Consider the following 26,432-nt stretch of genomic DNA (forward strand, 5'->3'; position numbering starts at 1 on the left):
TGATAATTGATATCGATGGTATCGAATGAGGGTCGAGAGAATCGTCGATCCCCGATCGTGAGACTGCTGCTGTTGCTGAATCGAATCACTTATCATTACTTTTGCGGCTATAAGCGGAATAACGCAAATAAACCCCCCATTTGTCATGCGATGCTGTCCACGTTGTGCTGTGCTGTCCACGTGATGCTGTGGAAAAGACATCGATTGAATCGATTACATTAATTATTACATCATGTCCAGTTTGTGACACACACACGCACATAAAAAGTTTTACCAGATTTTTATCCCCAGCATCATATCGAGCCACATCGTGGACACATTTTCATTTTTGGGTCACACACTGCCGAGAGAGAGCCAAAGTTTCCGCTTCGTCTATCAGCAAAATTTTTGCCCGATGTGCTTGTGGCCCAGTGGAGTTCGCGTCAAGCCCTCGGCGGATGCCCATCAAACGATCAATTAATTATGATTTGCTTTGTTGTCGAAACTTTTCAACCCACGACATTGGCTCTAACGACATTTTGGCAGAGGTTTGCGACGAGCGCAGGTACGAGCTTAACGAAACCGGTGCTGAGGTGTATACCTGTATACCCGAATCTACTAATACGAAAAGCACTTAAAGTCCCATATTTTACCATCGTTTGCAATCTTTTTACCCCGACAAAACGGCGGGGTTTCCCGAAGAATCTGTGAATAAGAACGATGGTCTCGTAACAGCTCTCGAAGTACGGCGATTTACGATTCCGTCCCGTTGCAGTTCGAGCAGCAAAATGCAGTTCCTTTTGGTTCCTTGCTGGTGAAGATTGATCATTGATTTTTCTAACACACACACACACACAGACCTGCAGCACCTTGCCCAAGAGAGAAGGGCCGGATAAAAATGTTTCTCGTTACCTCTCGTACTATGTAAAAAGTGTTGTACGGGGTGGTTGATACGGGCACCCGTGTCTACTGGTAATAAATATCCATAAACTTGACATGGCTGACATAGCATAAACATTACTTTACATTTTCCTCATGATTGGTTTACGTTTCATTTCATTGTTATTTTGCTGTTCCACTACGGCAACTGAACAAACGCTCGCAACGATCACAACAAGAAACGTTCACTATTACGACTATTTTATTGAAAACCATCCAGAGCTCCACGTGAGTGTACAAGGTTCTCGTTGCATTGTACTATTCCTTCTCTACAGCACACTAGAAAATATTGCAAACGAAACAACACAAACTTCCAGCTATTGAGAGGAATCCCATCTTCTTTCCTGGAGAATTCAATTATAATACAAGCTTCACAAAGCACGGAGCATGTAAGGATTTTGCGAGGAGCGCACACGATAAAGCATGTACGCCCGCCAGCAGCAAGCAAACCTCGCATGAACCGTATTTGATTTGTTTTGCAAACCCTTACAACCAACTGCAGAGGTTATCTGGCGGCGATGGCTTAGCGAAGGTGCACACCACAATGCATCAGACGGGCACAGCTGCTATCACTTTTGATTTATGATATCGATGTTAAACGATTGTATACGGTACTAATGACAAATTTCGATCAACAGCCAGCCTGTCGAAATGCAATTAAATGTGCTACGAAAACACCACTCCGATTCGGAAAACTGTGTGAAAATACTGCCCAGGAATGCACCTTCCAATCAAGTGAATCACTTGAAACTAGTGGTTGTTGCCTTCAGTTTGAAGCGTGCATCTACCCGAGCGCACCATCCCACGTGCCGATCAGACGATCAGCCGATAACGGTTATAACGCAAAAGCTGACGTAAAACGTGGCATGATGTAAGCTTTCAACTCGAGCCCCGCTTCCGGATGTGGATGAAAATTTCATTAGCATCGATTTTGAATCGTTTGATGTTTGAATTAAGCTTGAGTAGAATTAATGTGGTTACCGCTGCCACGCACCACCTTTCTCTCTCTCTCTCTCTCTCTCTCTCTCTCTCTGTCTTTCTCTCAGATACATCCGCACATCTGGCTACAGCAATGTGTTGCAATGTGCCAAACCCGTTACACATCAAAGTTCATAGTTTTATCGTACACATCGTATCGGCCAAACTTCACCAGAAGTGTCAGAATTCAGTCGATGGTGAAGTTTATGTTACGACTGAAAGATTACGGCAGAAAACGAATCACACGTTCTCGGGTTACCTCGAGCATTTATCCCTTATACATTTACTTATTCATTTGATTGGTGTACATACATACATGCATTCATGGGATGAACGACCGAGCAAAAGAAACGATATTGGTGATTTTATTACTAATAGAATTTAATGGAATACTGGGTAGAGAAGTATCCTCTATGGTTTTGTGATTTCTGGTGCGGTCAAGTACGCCTAAAGAATTGGATCAAATCTCATCTCGAGTCCGGGCGTGGCCATTCGTAGCTGATAGTCTCTAATACAGGCTTGAGTTTACGGCGAAAGCTAACTTAATCCATTACCTCTCAGGTGTACAACAACTTGACCCAAATGATGGTCTCCAAACATGGGAGGGCAGTTGGCGATTCTTTCATCATTTCATCATTAGGTTAAGAAATTGAATGAACAATAAACAGGAAATATTCTATCAATGCCTTTTTTTAGTTTAAAATTTTATATGGTTAATATAAAAATGATCTATATTTTAAAACAAAAGCTTACTTTTAGTTTAAATCAGATTGCTGGTAGACCCGATCGATAAATGAATATTAATGAGTATTAATAAACTTTTTTTATTCGATAAGAACAATTTGGCCGTAAATACTTAGAGAGTAGGAAATCCACAAACCAGTAATCATTTAGTCTCCTTTCCTTCGCATCGATTTTTGTGTGAAATTTTTACTATCGCACACAGCTAAATAATCATCTGTTCCGGTGTCTGTAAATAGAAGCTACCATCGATTTATTTGGTATCACTCTTCATTTACAGTAACCCTGATTGTCTGTCAGATGAAACCTTTATGATGATTTATTGATCGTACTCTATCTCGGGAATACAACGCACGAGCCGCTAACACGCACGTGCAAAAGATGGTACGTACAGCCCAACACGGGCTAGGCAAGTCGATATTTTTTAGCCTTACGACTCGTGCCACAGAGCGTTTCTTAAAGAATGTAGCTCAGGTTGAGCAGATATGAAGCTTGAATTCTTAGTACGAGGAAAGAATATGGGTAGGATTTTCTTGCCACTCTTTGCATGTCTACATGGACACCCTTATTTCCAGAAGTTCGCTAAAATACACTAAACAGTTCTTATGTACACTTGTTTGTACAATACCGATAGACTTGTATTCAGTTATCCTAGCAGCACCTACTCTGGAGTCATTAGCATCAATCATTAAAGACGAAGAGTTTTGCCTAAAAAACAAATTGAATCCAGAAATAACAAAAGGGTCAACCCTTCGTTCAAACCCTCGAGAGATGCACAAAAGCCTAAATTGACCCGACAGGACAGAACGCCTTCACTATAATCCAATTAAAGATGATGCTTTGGTCGATTTGAACGCACACAAAGCGCACGAAGGTTCACATGACAACACAAACCACTAGTCAAACCAATGGACATTTTTAACTTCACAAATGAATGGCAATAACCAGTCCTTTTAACTAGATATGCCGAACAAACCAGTTTTTTTTATTTCAGGAAGAAGAGCTATTAGAAAAATGACGATTCTGAAGCGCTTGACCGAATTCCTTTTTGGGGTTTGAAACATATTTATCCAATTATTGTTTTTTTTTCTTGGCGAACAAATGGGACAGGCAACCAAACAATGTACATGTTTGTTATCTAAATACAAAACCCGGTCCTGTCCCCAGTTTGTCGGTTGTGAGTGGCTTGTCGTTTGGGTGGTATATTGAATGGCAACATGTTTCTGTTTGTAGTCAGGCGTGGATCGGAAACTCTGTGAAGTGGTATTTCGAAAGTGGTCAATAGTGGATCTGTTCTTTATTGTACCAAGGGCGCTTTTTTGTAGTCTCATTCTTGGAAAATAGGTTAGTACAACTGGGATGTTTGAGCAAGGTAACCTAAGGTATGGCAAATGATACCTATTGTTAATATATACTGGGCCTCAAGTATCTCTTTGTAGTCCTCAACAACCAATCGGGCTTTCTCCCAGCTTTGTTACCTCAAGCCATAAAGCTTTTGTACCTTAAACCTCTGCTAATTGTGCCTGAAAATCTAAAATATTTCCCTAGTCATTTATTTCTTTAAGTAATAATTTTAAAGACCATTTCCCCATCATCTTCAACTAGCTGTAGATGTAATCCTTTTCCTCGAACCGTACCTGACCACTTGTTTATTTGTTCATTAAAATTCACGCGCACAAAGACTTGAGCTTCGATTGTGTTGTCTTTGGCGCGAGATTTTTAATTACAAAATCCCTTGTCCTGACAGCAATGCTAATGTACACAAAGCAAACAGAACCACTCATCAAAAATTCGCGCTGCGAGAGCTTTACACAAGCCTCGAGCCTTCCTTATCGTTCGATTGTCCTGTGAGCAAGCGGCCCACGATAGTGATAGGCCAATCCTGCGAGCGTTGATTTTCACTCGTCGCACAACTCGCCGCATAAACTTTCGCAATTAACCGTTCCGGTTGAATTTAGACAACTCATTTTATCGACTATCCGTTCTCCATGGTCTACTGGTTAGTCCATCCATCCGTCCTCACCGGTACCTAACCTACCTAATGTGCATGGTAGGTGCTTCAAGAGCGAGCGAGCGACCCAGCTAAGATTATAATTCTTAATAATCTGAGCAATTAATTTGCTGGAAAATACTCCATTTTATCCACAGACCCTCGGGGATAACAACCGATAACTTTTACAACTGAGTGCTGATGATGTAAAAGCGCGCTATTTGCGTGTTTGATTCGTGCTTTTGAGCTTGCCTTAAGCAGAGTTTTCGGTCACAGTTTAACCGTTTGACAGATGTTTCATACAGTAGAAACAAGCAATAATTCTTCGGTCGTTCCTGGAACCGATGGCTAAATATGGAGCAGCGGGGATTTTAATTACTTTAAGCATAGTAAGGAAGACGATGAATAGGCAATTATTAAAGCAGTATTTTTTGGACCTAATGAAGTGTTTTTATTCAAGCAATACGGCCAGGCCGTTTTTTATGAATAAAAAAAAGAGTTTTCATTCATATGAATACAAATTTACCAGATACTTTCTAGTAACATATTTCTGTTCCCATTGTTTATACGTGCCCTGTCTAAGAAATAGCTTATCTTTGTATTTTTTAGATGGTATATTTCTAAAAGTACGAGATTGTCAAAATTATGTGTAAATTATGTTGCAGAGGGCAATGCAAAACTTTTCAGGTATTTGGTTACGTCTGTAATGCCAAGATTTTTTTTAAATAAGATTGTTTAACTTGATTCATTTCATATCATTTAAAGAGAATTTCACAATTCCCTGTACAATCGTTATCCAGAGTTCAAGCGCATCTTATATGCTCTACATGGCAGTAGAATTTCAGTTATTCGACAGGGAGTTGCAGTAACGGTTAGCTTGCGTTCTCTGGATCTTTCTTGGTTTTCAGATTCTTATTTGTATTACCAATTTACCCTTTTTATATTGATTCTTACTTAAAGAAAGTTTTGCTGAGGATCTCTTGAGCTGTCATTTTGGGTTTCCTCAAATTGATCTATCCGTACCTAGACGGTCAGTCCTGTGGATGGAGAAGCGATTCAAATGTGATATGATACCAGCCTCTTCTCGTTAACAAATGAAACTACAACCTCAACGCCATTGACCCATCCCCACCATATCTAAAAAATATCATTTAACTCATTACCACTGCGATTTTTCCAAATAGTTTCACCGGTACTTACACAATTTGAGGAATTACATTGCAGACACAAATCAAAATTCATTACCTAGATTGAATCGGCATTAATGTTTAGTTTGTGCGACCTAATCGGCTTTGTCACTGGTGAGTAATAATTATTTCGGAATAATATCTCACTGGCAGCACGCGAGCACAAAACAGTGCAGCATTCCCAAATTTGTAGCTGCCGTACCGTCGTTCTATGTATGGACCGGGCCCTTGTATGGGGCACGTTTAATTCAATTTTAATTGAAATGGGACGTCTCACAACGCAACGCGGCACCCGTGCATGTGCCGCTGTCGGTCGCTGTATGCGGGCATCGTGCAACGAAATGAACGTGCCTCTACAGGGAAACCGGTGCAACATTCAATTTCAATTTGCTGCAATTGATAATGCATTCATATCTCCGCTCGTGGCGTATGCAGTCCGGTCGTCGTTCTCTCGTTCCCGTTCCGTTGTTTATCCATTCTGTCAGTATAAACCGTAACACATACACACATACAAACCCACACACTGTATTATGCTTTGGAATTAGAAGACAACCAACAGAATAATATTCCACCATCGCCAAGGAGCAGTATGGTATCACTTACCGGAAATCATCATCTTCCAGTGGCACGTGAGACGGACCGAGCACGGAGTTGACGATAATATTTGTTCAGAATAGAAGCCATTATTTATGAGACCGGAATAGGAAATCGAAAGTCAAACCGTTCGACAACAAATGATCATGGTCTTCGGGATGGATAGGCAAATCGCCTGCCGTCTTGACTCGCCCGACTCGAGACAAAATCAATACTTGATGTAAGCATGTTCACGGTGTTGATTCATTTGCTTGGCGAACTCGGCACTTGCCGTGAAAGTCTATATCAATCAATATTTTTAAAGCGAAAAGAACGATAGCAAAAACCGGTTATTAGAACCAGGTATCAAGAGCCAATGTGTGCGTACGTTAGTGGGTAATAATGGACACTTACGTCCGCCTGGATTATCTCTCACAGACGTTACTCGTACTAGAATTCTATGCACACCGATTACTTTTACATCTGTCTGTGTAGCATTTACTGTTGTAATGTAATGGAATAGCTCGTAGGACGTTACTGCTAATTGACTATAACATACCCCGGGTCGGACTGTATTGCTGGCTTTCCTAAAACAACCACTGCACAACTATTATGGACACACCATTTACAACACCTCAGATGGCACATTAGTGCGCGGTTGATATTTGGTCCGGTGCCAGTCAATGCGCATCTTCGCGAAAGAAAGGGATCGAAAACCTAGTTCTGCAGCCTGGAGCTCCGTGGAGCCGTGCAGCGGTCTTTCAGTTTTCGTTCCGACCCATTCCATGTCAGGTTAGTGTAAGTAGCAGCTTGGGAGATTAGCGTAACGCGGAAATATGGCAGGCCACACCGCCACCGTCAACCGACGGGTTCAACCCGACGACTAAGTGCCGAAGCGGTATGATATCTCCCTCGCTTATTCAATTGAGCTCAAGAGGCTCAAACGCTATCTACTTTTCCAATTGAGGGGAATTCGTACAAACGATTCTTTCGTGACCGGGTTCCAACCCCGAAACCTCGATACGGTGCAGCAACAATATGAGAATCAGCTCGTTTCGTTCGTGTACTCCTTTTCGCTCTCGCTGGCTCTCGTTTACCCCAAATCCGAGTACACTTGTGAACGATCCATCCGTGATGGAAAAGACCAACAAGTATATGGTCATCTTCTGCAGCAATCCACTTCCCGAACCGAATAATGGTGCGAATATCCATAAACCGGGCTTCACAGCAAGATCAGTTTCAACCGGTATCACGTTTACGATTGATCCTGCTGATAACTCCGTTCGTACCATTCGTACGTTCGCTTGGCGGTGAATTTACCCCCGAATTGTGTCGCTTCAAGCATTTGTAAAGTCGTTCTAATGTGAAGTGTATGCACGAGTTCGATTGTGAGTGAGCATGTGATATCAGTGACAGATTAGAGGTGAAAGTCAGATGCAACGGTTCGCTGTTTTATGGATTTGAACTGGCACACGGTAGGCATACAGTAAACGGCTCATTGTATGTGTGTGTGTTTAAAGAACGTGTCCAAAATGTACAGTAATTAGTAATTTTCTACCAATGATAAGTATAGTTAAAGAATTGAAGGATGAACATTTTCGATTGAAAAGATCGCTACGCTGGCGTTGTCGTCGTCGATAATGGCAAATTGTTGAGATGCCCACTGCCGTCTAGCGTCCACCATCTTATTGCGCAAGCGGCCTCACATTGGCGAAACCCTTTTGCTTTGCCGCATATCGAACAGGAAATGGAAGGTCCTGTAATTGATGGGCATTGGGAACTTGCTTTCGTAGCACGGAAACATCCGTGCACAAAAGAACAATGTCGATCATCTATCCATGGAAGGATCGATGCTGAGGAAGCAGGTATCGAACGGACGAACGAACGAATGATGCTGCTCATTGTTAGCTACTTGCAACATGCTACAATGTTCGGCATTGTCCCGTACATCGGTGCTGCACACCGTTTTGCTCGTCAACGGCTCGTCGGTGGTCAGTGAGAGTTCATTCAATTACATACACAAAGAGTGTGTATCGTACCGAGGCGCTTGTCACGGCCCGAAGCACTGTTATAAAAATTGATCAATGAGCCCCGGCGTTCGTTATGCCATGTAAAATCAAGATAGCATGAAATAATCATGGCCGAAAGTGTTCCGGGCCGTACATGGTGCAGCTGATTAAACCCGGTAGCTTGCAGTTTTAGGGCTTCCGGACTTTTAATGAATTTAACGTTACATTGTTACATCGCCACAAGTAATGTTAAAGTTACATTTAGTTGTAATATGCTTCATACATCGGTACAAAGGTCGGTTCCTATCTGGAAGTATAACAGACAATGAGTCGGAATTCCATAGAGTCTATAATTATTATAATATAAATTATTTGAACTAGTGCAGATGGATTCCCAAGTAATAATTTAAGATTTATCATAGTAACTTTACCGTTATTTCCAAGTCGTTAAGACGAATTTTAAGATCTCTATACTTCGAATGTCCCGATAACACAATATTACAGCTCTGTTGAGACTTGAAAGGCCCAGTCTACAGAACGCTGTGAAGACCGTGTCTTAAAATCATTTCTAGAACTCGATAGTATCTAGAGGGAGGGAGATATATGCATTCGGTTCTGCTCGATTCTCACAAACAATTATTCTAAATCCTTACCTTTGGCTTTTGTTAGTTTTTGAAGCGAATGATTTGATTATGGTTTGTGATCATATTAAATTCCTTTACAATGTGCACGACAGATGCCAGTAAATTTTATTGTAAAATGCAATATGATACCTCGAAAAAGTTATCCTTAGTTCTTTTTCTTACGTAACTCTACAACCTCGAAAGGTCTCGGGCTGTCATTTCTGGCTTCCTGTAACTAGATTTTACCCGTAGCTGGGTAGTCAGTCCTGCGTACGGGGAGGCTGTCTGAATGAGATTTGATCCCCGGTGAGAAGACCGGTGCTACTATCGCCTAGGCTACTGACCCGCCTGAGTTATCCTTAGTTATTTTCAGAACAATTCTACCGAATTTGTTTGGAATACAATTTTTTTTTACGGTCTGGCCGTTATTATGAGAATAAAAAAATGTATTTTTTTAAATACCCCAAATTTGGTTCACAAATTTTCCTACACGGTTTTCGTATGAGCGCATTCAAACAGACCGGGATCATAGCGCGCTTCCGTTCTCAGCTGCAATATGGGATGCAAAAAAGCTCACACAATCGAGAAATTGGTATTATGGTTGTTGAATTGCCTATTCGTCAGACAACTATACTTAACGTAAGCTTTTACTATAACGTTCGCATCACTGTTGCCAAACGAAAATTCGATTTTTAACAGATTTATTCCGTCAACCAAGAGCTACGGAAAATGTTTTTAGTTTTCATGCGTAATAAAGATAGTAAAATATGTTAGTAATGGTCCGTGAGCTCATAAACAATTATTTTGTTGTTTGACTTATTTTTTTATTTTTGAATGAAAATTGAAGCTTTTGGAAAATGTTTAATTTTTCTCTCTCACACACGAACCGTTGAGTCGTTGAAAAATGGATATGCAGAGGACGTATATTTTTATTCAGGCATTTATTATAATAAGTTGCTGCTAGATAGCCTTTTTTTGTATTAAACATCAATTGTGATACAGCAAAAAACGGAAAGCAGCAAATAAATGCTCTTATTCGAAAAGGTATCATTTTCTGTTAAGACGAAGGATAGTATTTTACAGTAAAAAAAAAGTCTTGCAGAATTGATTTTTTTTCTGTATAAACTTAAAACAGACATTTGGATCAAAATTCTACCATCCATGAAGTCCACGAAAAAGAATTAGCAGAAACGGCTGAACGGATCCAAAGAAGCTTAAAAATTTTGTGTTTTTAAGGTGCACAAACACATTCGTTATGCTGTTGGTAGATCAGATGTAGTTTTCATTAAAGTGTATTCAAACTTCATAATAAACATTATTTTTAAAGCATAAGAACATTTTTTGTTAACATTTTATGCAGCTTTGAACAGATATCATCACTTGACGAAAATTTAACGTCTCTAACAGTGCCGCCATAATATCGATCCACTCGATATGTGATAAGACAAGGTTCGTTTGAGTGTTTGTCAGTAAAAAAGGATGTCATCGCATTCAATTCAAAAGTTCTTACCTGACACCTTCTTAAGATCGTTTTAGGGTTAAACGTGTATGGTTCTGACACTTTGCATAATGCAAACTCTTCGTAAGGCAGAGCAAATACTGCTCTCAGAACAAGATAAAATTAAAGGAATGTTAAAACCCTTAAGCACCTTGAAAAAATTACATTTACTTGATACACCCATGATAAAACTTTGACAGAAACATGTTTGATACAAAAAAACCTAGGAAATACTTTTTGGATTATCATTTAATGTTTGCTGTTAAATACTTCACTCCTTTACACCTTGTAAATAAGTTCACCTACCAAAAGATCCGACTATTTTCCAAAAAAAGACTGGATTTCCTTTTCTGTTGCATGTTTACTAAACAAGGTCCTGGGCATCACGGCAAAATTGTGATGCTCAGAGCAGCGGAAGAAAAAAGAACGAGTAACATCACAACCAGTAAATCTAATAAAACTGTGCTGTGTTGACACAGTTCAGCTGCTGCACATTCTGACATCTGCTTCTGGCCCCGTTTATTTTTTTTATTACAAATTACATCACCCTGTTGGACATTACCACCCGCTAACGGAAGAAGGATTGCAAATGGTTCGTATCGCAGTTAGGCGTAAAGGGCAGCCTTTCTTTGTACTTCATACAGTCCGCTGGCCGAGGCCTTTGCCTCAGGGCCTGTCTAAGGAAATACTTTCTCTTTAACTGGGTAGCGTTTGTTTTTTACTTCTACTTTCGGGGTTAGATTTTGAAGGCAGCATGATTCCATCCCAATCACCGGGTGGAACTTACCGATTACCGGTTGGTGTGTGAGTGAAAGATCACAGATTTGTGGAAAAGTTTACAAACAAAATAGGAAACCCACCATTGCGTTGTTGCTTCAAAACAAACTGTTCTATTTATGGAACAGAAGGGTTAATTTTGGAAGACGATACATTTTTAAGATATCGTCACGTCTTTGAACTTTTTTTGAATGATCTTATGACTCACTATCGTTTCTTATAAAATATTTTTATAAAAGTAATCCCTTGAAATATTTCTAAGAATTCTCGCTTGTTAAGGGAAGTACAGGTAGGGAAATTCAATCCAATTGCTACCATTTTCAAGAACTAAAATTGTGAACTCATCCATCCGTGCTGTGTATACATTTACTAGATCAATTTTCCTTGCCAGGTACAATGTTTATGTTCCGAGCCGAATTGTGTCGGTGTTTCGCAAGGTCTATTTAAAAATGAATGTCTGCAAAAATCTTACCCATCATGCCGGCCCCCGTAATGCCGCAGGGCGCCTCGTTGCCGAAACCTTTCTTGCGCCGCTGGTTTCCCTCAAGCACCGCAGCTAAATATTTGATTGTAGGTCGTCCGCACAGGCTTTATTTCTACCACGATCCTTCACAGTTCAACAGCCTTTCTTTAAGGCAAATTTGTACACCACAGTTTAAATCTAAAACATACATTCGGTTTGGTTGGGAGCAGAACAACGACAGCAGCCTTGTTTACGACACATTTCAGCCAGCCTGCTTCGACCAAGCGTACAAGCGAAATCGTTTTGTGGTTGACAAAAATTGACAAGCAAAAACCCCCCGTGTGTATGTGTGTGTGCCGTGTTTGTGAAAAGCGAACTCAATTTCAGCAGCTCCAGAATGCTGTCTTCACGTCAGACGATCTGTTGCTGTGCTGACAGCAGCTTGAGCGAAGGTACCGATAGCCAGTTTCGAACCATCACTCTGGTGCAAAACCCCCTTGTGGGATACCAGCAATCTGTGTACAGATTGCGTACAAATGGTAACTGGTTTTTACGATGCCATGTCTGCCACGTTGGGCAATGTTTCAATAATGTACTCTTGCGTCCCCGCGATCCAGAATGCGAATGTCAGCGCATTAGCATTATTTCGTGCTGACATTGTTTCTAACTGGTCGATCGATGCTACAATTGTTTGGTGGTAAAATATTTAGAAAAAAAACATTTAATATCCCCAAAGAAAAATACTCATCAACCAACAAATCAACTTGACACTTTGACAGCGAGCTTACTTTTTGCGCCACGAAAAAGCATTTCGGTTTTGTTGTACATGCCACATTCAATCACCGAAGGATGTGTGCCGAGCTTATGACTTGAAATATACATTTTCATTTCAACTTTCCCCAATTGTTTCTGCTTCTCCCGAAACTCTCACTCGCAGTTTCAGCTTGTATGGGAGGGATTATCGGGTGTGCATGAGGCTTCGCGGTCTTGATCCTCCGGCGCAGATTAGCACATTGTTTTCCTTTTCCTTCAGATTAGCGTTACGCGCTCCCGGTTGTCTGGCAAATCACATCCGAACATTAAACTTACGAGCGGTAAATTGAAATTCGTATCTTGAATATAAAACGAGGATATTAATTTCACATAAAGAAGACTTGGTGCTGGGCTAGCAGCCGGTTGGTTCCCTGCCAGTCCATCTACGAACGGCATTGTTTATCAGTCTTGCCGAGCGCACAACAAAACAACACAACATAATCATAACTCCTCGTGACGCGTGAAGCTGTCCTCCTCACCCATACACACACCGGCTATAAATATTGATGAACTTCCCAGCTTCTACACCTGAGCTGGTTTTTCGCAAGATACTTTTCCCTGCTGTTCCGTTAGCGCGCCGGTGCTGCTTGCTGCTACGGGTGTTTTTGTTTTGCCCCAGTATCTTAAGCACTCCTGGTGCTCTACTCATCATGCTTGCTGAGCTACTCTAACCTACCGTTCACGTTGTTCACTTTCGCTTTTCGCACAGGTTGTGTCTGCGACCACGATCGGCAATCTGACGGCGGTGAACCAAACCGATGGTTCGGGCGATGGCAGTGGGAGAGGGCCGGGTGCTAGCAGCGGGGCAGGACTTCCGGGCGGTGCCGGCGAGGACAGCGACGATGACGATGTTGATGTCCTATCGCCCCTGTCGATGTCATTTCTCGGTAAGTAAGACACGTCGTCAACTTCCGGACGCACAGGGTTTGTGTGTCCCCTGATGGGATGTGATGTGTCAAACCAGAAAACCCATTGTCCCCATTTCCATTTCGTATGCAATTGCAGGTGTTTTCCTTTCGATTGTGATATTTCTGTCGGTAGCGGGCAATATTCTGGTGTGTATCGCCATCTACACGGAGCGCAGTTTGCGGCGCATCGGAAATCTCTTCCTGGCCTCGCTGGCCATCGCCGACCTGTTCGTCGCCTCGCTCGTGATGACGTTCGCCGGTGTCAACGACCTGCTAGGTACGCTGCGTCTGCTTTAAGCGTCATGTAGACCACTATCAATATCACTAAATTATTTGGCCTTTGTCCTTGTTTTGTCTCGTGCCACGTCCAACAGGTTACTGGATATTTGGAGCTCAGTTCTGCGACACTTGGGTCGCCTTTGATGTGATGTGTTCAACCGCTTCCATTCTAAACCTGTGCGCCATCTCGCTCGATCGATACATCCACATCAAGGATCCGTTACGGTAAGTAAGAGGAACGTGGTCGCGTTAAAGTAATTTCCATGGCGAATTCTCTCCCGGGAGAAGCTTTTCTTCCACTGGTTGGTTAATTAACCCAACTCATTCGAAACAATCGTCTGTCAACCGCAAAATGGACCGATCTATCCAGCAAGTTGATTGAGCAATTTGCCGAGCAACGGCGTGTCAGCCAGAAAAATAGCAATCTAATGCAAACAACAAATTGCACTGCACACAGTGTGCGATTCCAGCCTCCATTAGCTCCATTAGCTGCTGCTGTGGGACAAATGGGAATTGGGTGATCCACTCGTCCATTTGTCCGTGTAGTCTGCCCATCCAGTGCTCGGGTGATCCTGGTACGTGGAGTGTTTGCTGAGACGCTTTCAATAACAACCTTTCCCTTTGCGCTTTGGTCATTATTTTTTCCGTTCTTATTTTATGTAGCATCGCCCAGGGTGGCGGCACCACATCATTGGTGGCCGCCCGACCCGATCTGGCCCAGCTATCGTCCAGCGTCTCATTTGCATATCGATCTTGTACCGAAGCTTTGGGATGGACCCTTCGGACGGTTTGTTAATCTGGAATCATTTCCGGATTGATTGGATTACACCCGAAAGTGTTTATCCTGCTTGACCACAAGGTCGTTTTGATTGTGGCAAGAGGTCACCGGGTGTATGTGTGTGTGTGTATGTGTGTGAGAGAGAGAGAGAGTGCGTATGCCCCGGAGCTTTTCGAATCCATCACGGTGCTAACGATCGAGTTCTTGTTTCGAAGCTGTGAATTACGATTACGGGAACACAAATATTGTGATAGTCAGCCAGCACAGTTTAGCGTACTCTTGTGCTCTGTTTTCTTTTCACTCGATTTTTTTCAACACACACACACACACACACATTTGGCTCTATTCACTGTGGAACGCCACCCATTGGACGAAGAATAAATATGCTCTGCACAGGGAAAGAATGAAACATGAAAGAATCGTTACATCTGTCCCAAAACAATAACAACAAAAGGGACACGTACAGGTAGGGAAGTCTTGCGAGACCATCACCATTCACCATTGGGGGTGTTCTTTGCACTGATCTCACCGCACACCGCTGATGGAACCGTCGAGTAGCTTCCGGAAGATGTAATTTACATGTACGTGAAAGCCCCAACCCCCCGCCGTGTGACTGTCTACACGTCAACCAGCTCATGACCTGTCGTGCATCCTCGTGAAATTATTTTAATTTGCATAAATAATGATACAGTACAAAGATGAACGATCCTCTCTTTGTGCGCATCGTGCATCGTCCCGTACGAACGCTTGCCTATTGTTTCCACGATGACACACACACAGATGGTGCGCAAAATGGAAATTCTGGAAAATGTAGCGAGCATGGAAGTAACGGCATAAAACCGTTGCTACCCCGATGCCTGGATTTTATTTCACCCGGAAAAAAAAAACTTTCAACATTACCAGGTCCCGTGGAGAGTTGCTTTTCGAGCGGCCAAAAGTAACCGAGTCGCAATCACTGCAACATATCGTTCCTGGCTAATGTAAGTACTCTACTTGCATTCAGTGAAGTCTCCCTCACACGACTGTCCAAAGTTGAGCAGCAGTCAAAGGGTGACAACATGCATTAGACAAAAAATACTACGCTCCATGGCCATTGTTCAAGTCTTCGCCGGGTATTCATTTATTATCGTGTTTTTTTAAAGAACTTTCAAACATAATTGAAGCCTTCTAAGTGAAAACAGTCGGAACATTGACGTCAAAACTTGTCAATTCTTCCAGCACAATTTCCACCAGCAAATCGAGCGCGTCTTTCTTTACTTTCCATTTTAAGACTTTAAAAACTCCCGGTCAGAAGTTGTCCCCTCCCAATGCTCCTACGGAAGCCTGTTCCGCACGGATTCTTCGCACGGAGTTTCTATTTCATTAGCCAACTATTAACCGTTGAAGTGACACCATAACAATAGCAAACGACAACTTTTGACCCCTATCGCTCTCTACAACCCGGTGCGATAAGCTCCTATAAGGCGAGCTTTTCACCGTGGCATATTTTTGCACAAACAAACCAGTCTCTGTCTGGCGCAGTTCCTGCTCGAGGAAATTGAGCTGCTTTTTCACAGCATCCCACTGATTCTCACAGACACTCGCACACAAAGAAGTCGGACAGTAGGATAGCACCCGGATCGTTTCAATAAAAGGCAACACGACCGGATGAGTCCGGTCCTACGACGACGACGACGACGGCTACGACCTGGAGAGGTCGTCCAGAGCTAGGTAATACATATCATCCCAGTTTAAAATGGACAATGGTGGTATAGCTTTAGTGCGGCTGCGGGGGCTACACTATTCAATGAGCAGTCGGGGTGAGTGTGAGGAAAACAATTGAATTAATTAAAACTTTCTCCACAACTTCACAGTTCCAGTGAAACCCCAACCGACAGCCAATCAAACACATTGACCAAAGCGAGTGCGGTGCGGTGTGGCGTTTTATTATATCACACAAAAATGTGCTGCCAAGTCCCAACTGGCTGTTTGCTGTCCGATCAAAAGCCACCGACAAACAAACAAACAAAGGAACTTAGATTAACCGGAAACCTCACATCTCTTACGGCAGGAATGGATGATGGAGCGTGATTTACATTTTCCTTAAGTAGCTTAACTGTGAGAGAGTGTGCTTTCGGACACCAACTCAAGCCAACGGAGAGTTAGTACAGCAAAAGCAGAGCTTTTTGAAGCCAGCTCAGAATGCCAAGTTGTAGAAGTAGTATTTTCCTGCATCAAACATTCCTGTCGTGCGTCAAACAAGCTTTAAATAGCGTAAGGAAAACATGTTTTCCGCCTCGATGGCTGCTCACCAGCCCATCACCATCACCGTTTGACCTAATGCTTACGCTCGAGCTGCCACAGATTGGTCGTAAACTCGGTGTTTGCGTATGCATCATAGGCAACATACGCGTCTCATGATCCTCACCTCCAGGCACGGACCCAGAATGTCGAACACAATTAATCAAGGGCAGCAATGTTGGGCGGTGGCTGGGTAATCTTATCTTAGCCGCTCAGCCAAAGAGTCCAAAAGTCCTACCAAGTGTATGAGGCAGGGCCCAAAACTCATCGAGCACGTTACTTTCACTGACAGTTGACAGCAGATACTTTCCTGGGTGCTCTCCTGTGCTGCTGGAACTGAGCATGGCGCTCAGAAAGTTTATCACCACGGCGGACAGCACATGGCGCAGCAACCTTTTCCGGCCTGATGTTGGGGTTTCGGTTATCATGGGAAAAATGGGAAATATATGAAAAGATAGCATTATTTTTAAAAAGCGCAAGAAGCAACACAAAACTGACTGACAAACTCGTGCTGTCGGCCCGGGACCCATCAAAACAGAGCACCAGTTTCTCCGCACATTCGATGGCTGGCGATAATCGGGACCATGAGGCGGACAATAAGCAAAGGGTTCTCCGGCGCCAAACCTGAAGAACTCCCGCTCTCGGCACAAGTAAGGCTCAAGCACTCTTCGGCAAATCACACACTTTACCTACCTTTACCTTCGCCTGCAGTCAGCCCGGGAGCCCGGAAGGATTCACAACGGTGGCAAACAGGCGGCAATATTTTTCTCCTTTTCGCAGACTGCAGCATTATGCCATCGCTATCGGACACCAAACTTTGGCCAGATGAACTTTCCTTTTAGTGAGCAGTCAAGATTGCTGCCATTCTTGCCAGCCAGCAGAAAGGATGACTTTTTGAAAACAACTTCTTCCCATCAACTTTGAGCATGAATGATCGAGCATTATCCATCGCCCCCCATGCCGCTTTACCTAGCTGGTGCCGAAAACACCCGGCTTGGGCCTTGGCGTGTGGAATGTGCCAAACTAGGCGCATAAACATGATTGAACCAGTGCTTTCGTCAAACACACATCGTGCCGAGGTGAAGGGTTTGTCCTCCGTAACCTCTTCAGGCGCATTCTTTTCAAATCAGATCCAACCGTCGTTCACCGGCGAACGTTCAATAATACATGAAAATAGTGGGTTCTGCTGGTGGTAGGCCATTGTGACTGAATCTTGAAGCACGGCCCAAGTTCAAGGCAAACTCTCGCTGTCCCAGATGTAGAGAAGAGTTAGGCATGCCTGCATTACACATCATGTCACTTTGGGTGGAATGAATTTCCGTGTACCATTAGGTAGATTAAATCTCAGATCCGATGCACGTGCATGCAGCCATGTGTGCACCGACAGTTTGGCAAGATCGTCATTTTATTTTGTCAAACGAAATTTCCATGCCACTAGTACGGGAACGATGGGAGCATCAGACTTTACTACTTCCTTTGCCGAAACTTTCGAACAGCCATACATTTTTATGGCTGTGTAGCACACGGAAAATGAATCTTCTCGACTCTGCTCTTACTGTTACGAACATTCGGCCGTGTACGGTAGTGCAAAATTTATAGCACAATTCCTCGTGCACTCGCGCGGCAACCCCAACGGCATCATTGTAACGGCATTGCCTCTCGTTCGGCGTGCGATAAAATTACCAATTTAAAGTACCTCATTTTTCGCCATTACTTACGGTTAGCGTACTGCACGTTCGTCAAAATTTAACCGACCCGACTGGCCACCAAACATGGTTGCCCTGGCTCTCTACACTCTATACCACAACAATACACACTGCTCCGGCGCCAGATACTCCTTTCCCGGATGCTTTGAGTCCTTTGCAATGAGCCTTGCCGTCTGTAACAAAAAGGTAAGCCCCGAAGAGGTCGGTCGATCGATTGAGCGCTTCTCGCTACATACACTTTCAATTGAGCCGTTCGACAAAGTTTCCCATCCCTGTGCTGTGTCGTGTCGCCTGTGATGTGGTCCAACCGGTCCCAACCGATACGCTCCAGTTCACTTCATGTATATGGCACACCGTGCAGCCGTGGCCGTGCTGCGGTTCTGGGATACGATAATCCTTCTTCTTCTTCTTCCTCGGCAAGACTTCATCTCGTCGGGTCATCCTGATCATGAGTCTGTACTGCAGCATACCAACACGACGACGGCGGCCGATCATAAACATAAACACCCTCATCCCGCAAAGCAACCTCCCATCGACGGACGGCGAAAAGGTGCTACACCGGAACTCCGGTCCGAGAGCCCTTTTCGCACCAACATTACCAACATCATCATAATCACCATCGTAGTAGTGGTAGTGTGATGGAAGTCGAACTGCTGCTGCTACTGGTGCCTCCTTGAAGCCTTGAAGAGATATTTTCAAACTTACTATTTTTAATAATCATCCGCCTGGCACTCACGTACACTACGATACACCACATGTGGATGTGCACATCGTGGCAGATGGATTTTTGAAGCAAGCAGAAAGGGACCGACCACTTATGTGCCACATATGCGCGAGTGCGCGGTACATAAGAAGGTACCGCCATCAATCGATAAACAGGTCTTAATTGATTTATAAATGCGCTATTGAACCGGGCTCGCTTCATTGCGTCCATTTTCTCACGCGAACGTACGCGGAACTGGCGAGTACTAGGACATTAGCTTTTTTTTATTTTATGACGCCACTTGCTGCACCGCCTTGCAATTAAAAAATGCAATTGTGGTTACAATCTTTGCGTGGACCACTTCACCACCCGACGATCCATAATTGCAGCTGCCCGCCTCTGTGCTCGACAATTATAGCAATAGCTAATTTTTTAGTATAAAATTGCGTTCATCAACCAAAGGGCAGTCGGCGCTACGGCTTCAATCATGAGCGAGTCGTGCAGGTGCCGATGGTCATGGCCACCACCATGGCAGCCGCACCAGCAACTGTCCATCGTTATCACACTCCGTCCACAATTCCGGCACCCAGCTACTGACTGGTGGCGACTGACGGCGAAAGCGTTTCGTACCGTGGTGGACGTCTGGGGTTTTGAGGTTTGTGTCAAACTCAAAAGCCTCATTCTGCCGAGACTTGCAATCCTGCAATAGAACAGCACCCTGCACTAGTTAAGGATTGCCATCGAGTTTTGCCAGTGCATATGCACAACCGCAATGGAGCAGCGCAGCGCCCCATGATCGGACCCCGATACCGATGGTGCCGGCGACCAAAACGGAAAACATTATTGTTTTGCCGACGTCGCCACCGTTTTGCCGTGCCCGTGGTGGTTGTAGTAATTATGATTAATATCGATCGTTACGAAACGGGCACGGCGAAGGAAACCGCACTCCTGTTGGCATACAATATTTTGAACAAATGATTTGCAATGTTCAACAGCGCAAGTACTAGCAACTGCCCAGCAGTTACAATTTGCGCGAGTTACTACGACTGCTTTATTGAATTGTACATTTTTATCTAATTTCCTCACCTGAAACGGGCACTTTGCCGTCACAAAATATTTCTGCTATACCGGTACTGGGTGCTTTGTTCTCACGCCAAATTATTTCAATCCAGTGCGCAGCGATTGGAGCCACCACCTGTTCGCCGATGCCCGGACTGTCGACGGTACCCGAATTAACGATACCAAGTTTCTCGTCACCTCGTAAATTGTAAAGTTTTTGCCAAGGGAAAAAACTTTTTTTATTGGAACGGTAGTAACTCTGGCAAAATTAACTTAATCCGTAACGAAACCACTTCGGATTGGATTGGCCACTGTTCGCTGTCGTTCTCCACGGTGCACGATGCGTGCAGGAACCAGAACAAATGGAATCAAATCAATGCGTGATTGTGAAATGGTTTAGCTGTTCTGAGTCGGACTTAATTTATTACAACAAAATCATTCTAAATTCCAAGTTCCTAACTCAGTTTTAAGTTTAGTGCTGGCCTTTTTTTACGTTTTAACCTGTCTTACGCTAATTGTTTGAAATACTGCAAAAGAAAAAAAAGGAAAATACAAAATTTTCAAACGTAACAGTTAAACAATGTTGACAGCAGAACTACATGAACATCCAAGTTTCCAGATTAATTGATTGACGTTCTTCGCAGTAAAAACCAATCAGAACGATCTAGTCCACTCCACTGATGGCGCTCGAACATGGATGCTTGTACAGGGTGTTCAAAAAATTTAGCCCCTATTTTTGACAGTTTTATATCCAAACCAACGCGAATGGTTCCGGTTTGCTGTCATTCGTTTATTAATTACTTACAGACAATCGGATGGAAACGACGGCTCTGCTCTGAGCGATCGACCTTTATGAACGGGCTTCTAGCTTCGATTTAGGAGATCATTAGGAACCAAGCTTGGCGCGTTGAGCATTTTTGATTAATACCCGATCCGTGAGGCCTTATGCTCGTTAAAGTCCTCATCTTGACGAGCTCTTGTGTTTTAACATTAATGTATTTTAAATTGCTACAAAAGGATCATGTAGAATCCTGAATTTTTAAATCAAATTAAACCGGTTAAAGTTTAAAGAGTTTAACTTACTAGGCAATATATTTTGGCGGTTGGCTTGTTCAGCGAGATCACTAGCAGCCATCAAAACGGAGAAATTAGCCTGTCGTCGAAAAATGAATTTCTCGATGGGGAACCCGCTGCTGACATGGATTTGTCGAACGGCACTGACCTTGCCATCATGACGAAAGACGGTGACGATAAGCCGCTCAAGAACAGCGTAGTTTACAATATAACGGAAGGCTACAACGAAGCAGAGTTTGTGTTGCTCGATGAGTAGCTCTTTGGCTTGGTATAGTCGCGATCAATATCCAAAATAGTAGGCCGAGGGCTTCGACGTTGACTAGCATCCTCCCTACGACAAAATCATTTTTTGGGATTGAGTTTTGGGGAAGGTTTTGACCTCGACACTTCAGGACCTCTATAAGAAAGATCATTAGTAGCGATTCATTACGACTTCCAATATGACCATACGACGAATGTTGGCGTCAGCGTGGTGTCGGATAAGAATTATTGATAATACTTTGTGACCTCTAAGCTCCCCGGTAAGAACAATGGACCAATTTGAGGAGGTCACTTCCCAGAATTTGGGATCATATGTCGATGAACTAGGTGTGTGCCACGTGCGATACTTTAAAGTAGTAACGGACGTTCGGATCGGTTTTTTTTAAATTTCACCTTAAAAATTGTTAGTTACCGCTTAGCGAGATATAAAAACTATTGATTTTTTTACGGTGTCAAGCCGTCATACTTAATAAATAAATAAATTAATTTTTTTTTAATTTTAATATCGTTTAGACTTCCTCAAAACGCTCCAAACCTTTCACTCCTTAAAGGAGTATCAAAAGTGGTAATTTTGGATAAAACAATTCCGGAATTTCGGGGCGGGCCGGTGATAAAGGCGACAACGGCGCCGGTCATCACACGGCAGGACCAGGGTTCAAATCGTATCCGGACCGTTCCCCTGTAGTGAGGACTGACTATCAAAATATGTGGCATCATAACGTTTAGTAAGCCAGAAATGGCAGGCATGACCCAAGAGGTCGTTAGGCCAAAAAAGATAGGCCTATTATATTCCGATGAGCTTAATGCGCGTTAGAGCAAATGACAGAAGAAAAAAATGTAGGTAACCAACTAACCAACCGACGGCGAAGGATATTCAGTAGTACGCGTGTGCACTGATTTTCATCATACGTTACGTACTTGAACAGCTGAACCGCGTGTTTGATATATGAAAGCTATCCAACTTTTATAAGCCTGGGAGAATTGTATAACAATTGTACCTAGGATGCTATTTGACAAATCCTTAATAAAATTTCGCATGACGCATAGTAGGATGTATCTGTGCTCCAAAGAAGAAGATAACTTCTCTCAATAAACACTCCATCAATAGGAGTAAATAAAAAAAACTCATATTTCCGTTTAAAAACACATTCTTAATTTCGAAGCAGAAACTTATTGACCACCCTGTACGCCGAATACAAACTCAACTACAAGAAACAAAACCCCACTCACTTCCATGAAAAGCCCTTAACTGCTGGAAAGTTGAACTCCCTTAGCAATGTTTCCCGTTTAGGAGATATCGGAATGGTTTTAAGTACCTGTTCGCATCGTGAAAACTTAAAAGTATTTCCACCGTTTTTTTTTCTCCATTTCTGCACAAACAGCATACGCAATCGTTCCGCCGGCAGATTTCCAACCTTCCAACGCACCGAAACAGATGAATCGAGTTACACAAATGTCTTTTATCGGAGTGGAACTACCAGACTACTGCCACAACTTCAAACAGAACTAGCTGCCGCCATAACAAAAACGAAAAGAGGCGCATTTTTACAATTTTCGTCCTGCTGCAAATCTCTCTACCTGCTCTAACTCTCCTGGCGGATTCACAGGCCTGCCGTATCAGGAACTCCCCAGAGTGTAGCGTAGACGATGGCAAGCGAAAGGAAACAGTTGCTATTGCACGTCTCCGGTGGTGCGAATGCTATCATTCTCGACGGATGTAAATCAAATATAAATTAATTTTCAACATGCCTTTCGACCCCGAATATGTGTGTATTGTGAGGAACGATGGGGCCAAGAAGAAAAAAGTTGAATGCCTTCCATTCTCATCACGGCCACCCAAGGCTATATGCCTGGGAGCAAGCTAGCCAGGAGTCTGCAGGAGAGAGGAGGCTTCGTCTGCCTTTCCATTTGAACCCGAGCGAGCTGGGACTGAATTATGCACGCTTTGTCAGGCTTAAGAATATTCCACCGTACGAACGGGGTCTTTCGGGCACACAATGAACAATGATAATTTACAGAATTTCAATTTATTATCCTCCTTTTTTTCGTTGCTTCCAAACCAACGCGCCATCGTCAAGTTAGGTGAGAACTACCCTTGCTCGGTTGCCAGTATGCAGGGACAAGATGAATCCTTAACAAAGTGCTGCAAATATGGCACATATATTCATTTTTCTTCGGAACCCGCCACACCGTGTGCACGATTTATTGTACAGTGCTTTATCTCTTTTATGCATACAATAATGTTCCTTTCTCTGTTCAAACTGTTTTTAATTGATTTAAGTGTTTAAAGGTGAACCACTTTTATGTTTTAAATTAAATAAAATTTTCGTGGTTTAATTTCACCCTTCAGAATCAGCCAGGTATAACCCCACTAGCATCCCACGTTTGATGTGGCTATTCGTTTAACATGAATTTCACTCTCCTGTCTTTAAACTGATATTTATGTACCATTTGCAAACCAAAATCCCACATTCCGGAGTACGAGTTGCCGGGTAGCAGTTCGCCAAACTCCCGCACCAAACTTCCATTTGTTTATCATCTGCAAATCCTGCCCTGCCCTGCCTGTTCCACCGTCACGCTTCATCCGACTCCCATCATTACACACACTTTATCCACGGTAATCTTCAACAACAAACCGCTTCTCGTGCCAACCAGCTGACACAGCGAGCCCACTGGCTGGTGGAGCTTCGCAAGGATAAGCTTTGGCAGACTGCGTTTGCCTGAGGCTAGAGTTTCAGCAACTTTGCCGGCGCCTTGCTGCACAACCGACCCACTGTCGTGTGGAACACTGCACGGAACACTTGCGTACATTGCAGCAAATTTCACATCTAAATGGTCATCTGCTGCCCGGGGTACGTGTACGTTCGGGGTTCGGGTGCACGTATCCTATAAATATTACACACAACAACCACATCCTTTTCTCTTTTCAAATCGCACTTTGGCGTTTTGCTTCCCGATTAAAGTTACTGCAGCCCGAGATGCCTTTCCCTCGCTGACTGACCACCTGAGCCGCAACCTTTTTTGGTCGGTGATCGGCGCTTAATTTCGGAGGCTCCGCTCCGTTTAACGCTCCTTAAACTAACATATTTTACCCGGAATCTCATGCGAGTAATGATCCCATGCCTTGCGCACTTTTCGCCTAAGCTGATCGAGAGCGTCTGCTTTTCTTTCACCTCATGGTCGTTGTCGTAAAACTGGCACCTCAGGTGGGTAATATGGGTATGTTTCTACCAACAGCTGGCTGTTGTTTTAGGTTAAACGTTGCCCACACTACTCCACGCACAGCATTTTTATTGTATTCATAGCGATTCGTGCTATGCTGCTCCGTCGTGGAATACGATTTCAGTATTCCGTGACCCTTTTTCACAAACAATTTGTTTTCCCCCTCCAAAAAACCCTGTGTTCGCGAAAGTGTGCTGCGCGAATGTTTACGGTTCAACCGGTTCAGCTCGAGCTCGAGTAGATACAAATGAATTCTAATGCACGCTGCTTAAGCATTCAGTGTATGCCACCTGGTCGCGGAAAATGGTTCCGTTATTGAATTTGGAGTTTTTGCTGTTTGCTGAACAGCGGTGTCGTATGCAGAAAGTTTCTCCAGCTTCTTAATTAAATTTTTAAAATATTCATTTCTTTGTTTTCGCTTCCCGTGTTTCTCGGCGGAATGCCAATGCGAGCGAGGGTGTCAGTTGTTGGTGAGTTTTGAGCATTATAGCACTCCAATTCCAACGGACATAAATCAATAGGAAGTTTAATAGGAATTGTAATCAAACATAAGAATATCTACAATAAAAAGACCCATTTCGAAAGTCTCTGCTTCCACAACTGCTGATAGAATTATACGCCAAGTTGATATTGACTTTTGCTGCTTCTCATTCCGCATTCTCCATTATTCTACAACTATACTTTACCGCTTGAGGCTTGAGGCTTCAACAGTCGAGTGACATTGTTTCCCAATCGGTGTCATCCTCGCTAACGACGCCAACCAGCTCGCCAACGGATTTTTTAACACACTTATTCCTTTACGAGTCACTAAGCAAAAGTAATCTCATTGTACGCCGCATTGGGCATCGTTCTAACACCCTTTCTGAAGTGAAGCTGAAGAAGAGGACGGTTTACAGGTAGGGCTGATCTCTGTTAACTCCTCCTCACCTTCTTTAAAGCTGAAGAGGACAACATCGGACTTAACTTATCTACTTTTTTCCTACGTAGATCGGCCTGGCCGTATTGCTTCTTATCTACTTATCATATTTAACTTACTGAAGCTATATTGGTTTTTAGACATTTGTTGGAAATTTTTGCACGGTTCCCAACGACCTGTCAGTAAGGTAGAAAAAAAAGGAAGTTAAGGATAGGATAAATAAAGAAAAAGGATCGGAAATGGGCAGGATGGATCACCATTGAGATCAACAACCGATTGGAATTCCGTTGCGAATCACAGTTAAAACCCAGCGAGCCACTTTAAGCGCAGACTAATGTTTAGGTTTACTGTAGTTAAGAATGAAACTAAAATATTTGAAGAAATTCCATCTTTCACCTCGTTTTCTAATAACATACACAGCATTAATGGCATTACTCCTATAAGGTGGCCGAGACGGCTGGCTACAAAAAAAAAACACCGAGATAGTTTACAACGAACGTTTTGAAAACCTATCAATAAATTTAGTAATATCGACGAGTATGCCTAACCCTTCAAGGAAGTAGTCTTATAGCATATTGCCCAATTCTCTTATTAACAGTAGTTTGCTCATTCCTAACATGCGGTAAGCTCTGGTGATTACTGAATCAATATAGGGCCTAAAACCACGACAGCTATC

At 43.2% G+C, this 26,432-nt stretch overlaps 1 protein-coding gene and 1 long non-coding RNA gene across 10 annotated transcripts in view; one reads left to right on the plus strand and one right to left on the minus strand.

The window, feature by feature from the left end:
• LOC118507833 overlaps nt 1-7,150 on the minus strand; it is a 65,607-nt gene extending 58,457 nt beyond the window's left edge. The window contains exon 1 of the long non-coding RNA XR_004905720.1: nt 6,947-7,150. This is a non-coding gene — a long non-coding RNA (uncharacterized LOC118507833). The remainder of the gene's footprint in view (nt 1-6,946) is intronic.
• The window catches only part of LOC118507829 (dopamine receptor 1), an 82,428-nt gene that overhangs the window by 48,769 nt on the left and 7,227 nt on the right, over nt 1-26,432 (plus strand). For 8 of the 9 annotated variants that reach the window (XM_036046927.1, XM_036046928.1, XM_036046933.1 and 5 more), the window contains exons 3-5: nt 13,280-13,457; nt 13,576-13,755; nt 13,853-13,982. In XM_036046927.1, the coding sequence (XP_035902820.1) occupies nt 13,280-13,457; nt 13,576-13,755; nt 13,853-13,982 (488 nt within the window). Of the gene's footprint in view, nt 1-7,527; nt 7,863-13,279; nt 13,458-13,575; nt 13,756-13,852; nt 13,983-26,432 lie in introns of those variants that run through there. The other variant, XM_036046936.1, reaches the window with a different exon arrangement.

Source organism: Anopheles stephensi, chromosome 2 (assembly GCF_013141755.1).
Source record: "Anopheles stephensi strain Indian chromosome 2, UCI_ANSTEP_V1.0, whole genome shotgun sequence".
Taxonomy (NCBI): Eukaryota; Metazoa; Arthropoda; class Insecta; order Diptera; family Culicidae; genus Anopheles; species Anopheles stephensi.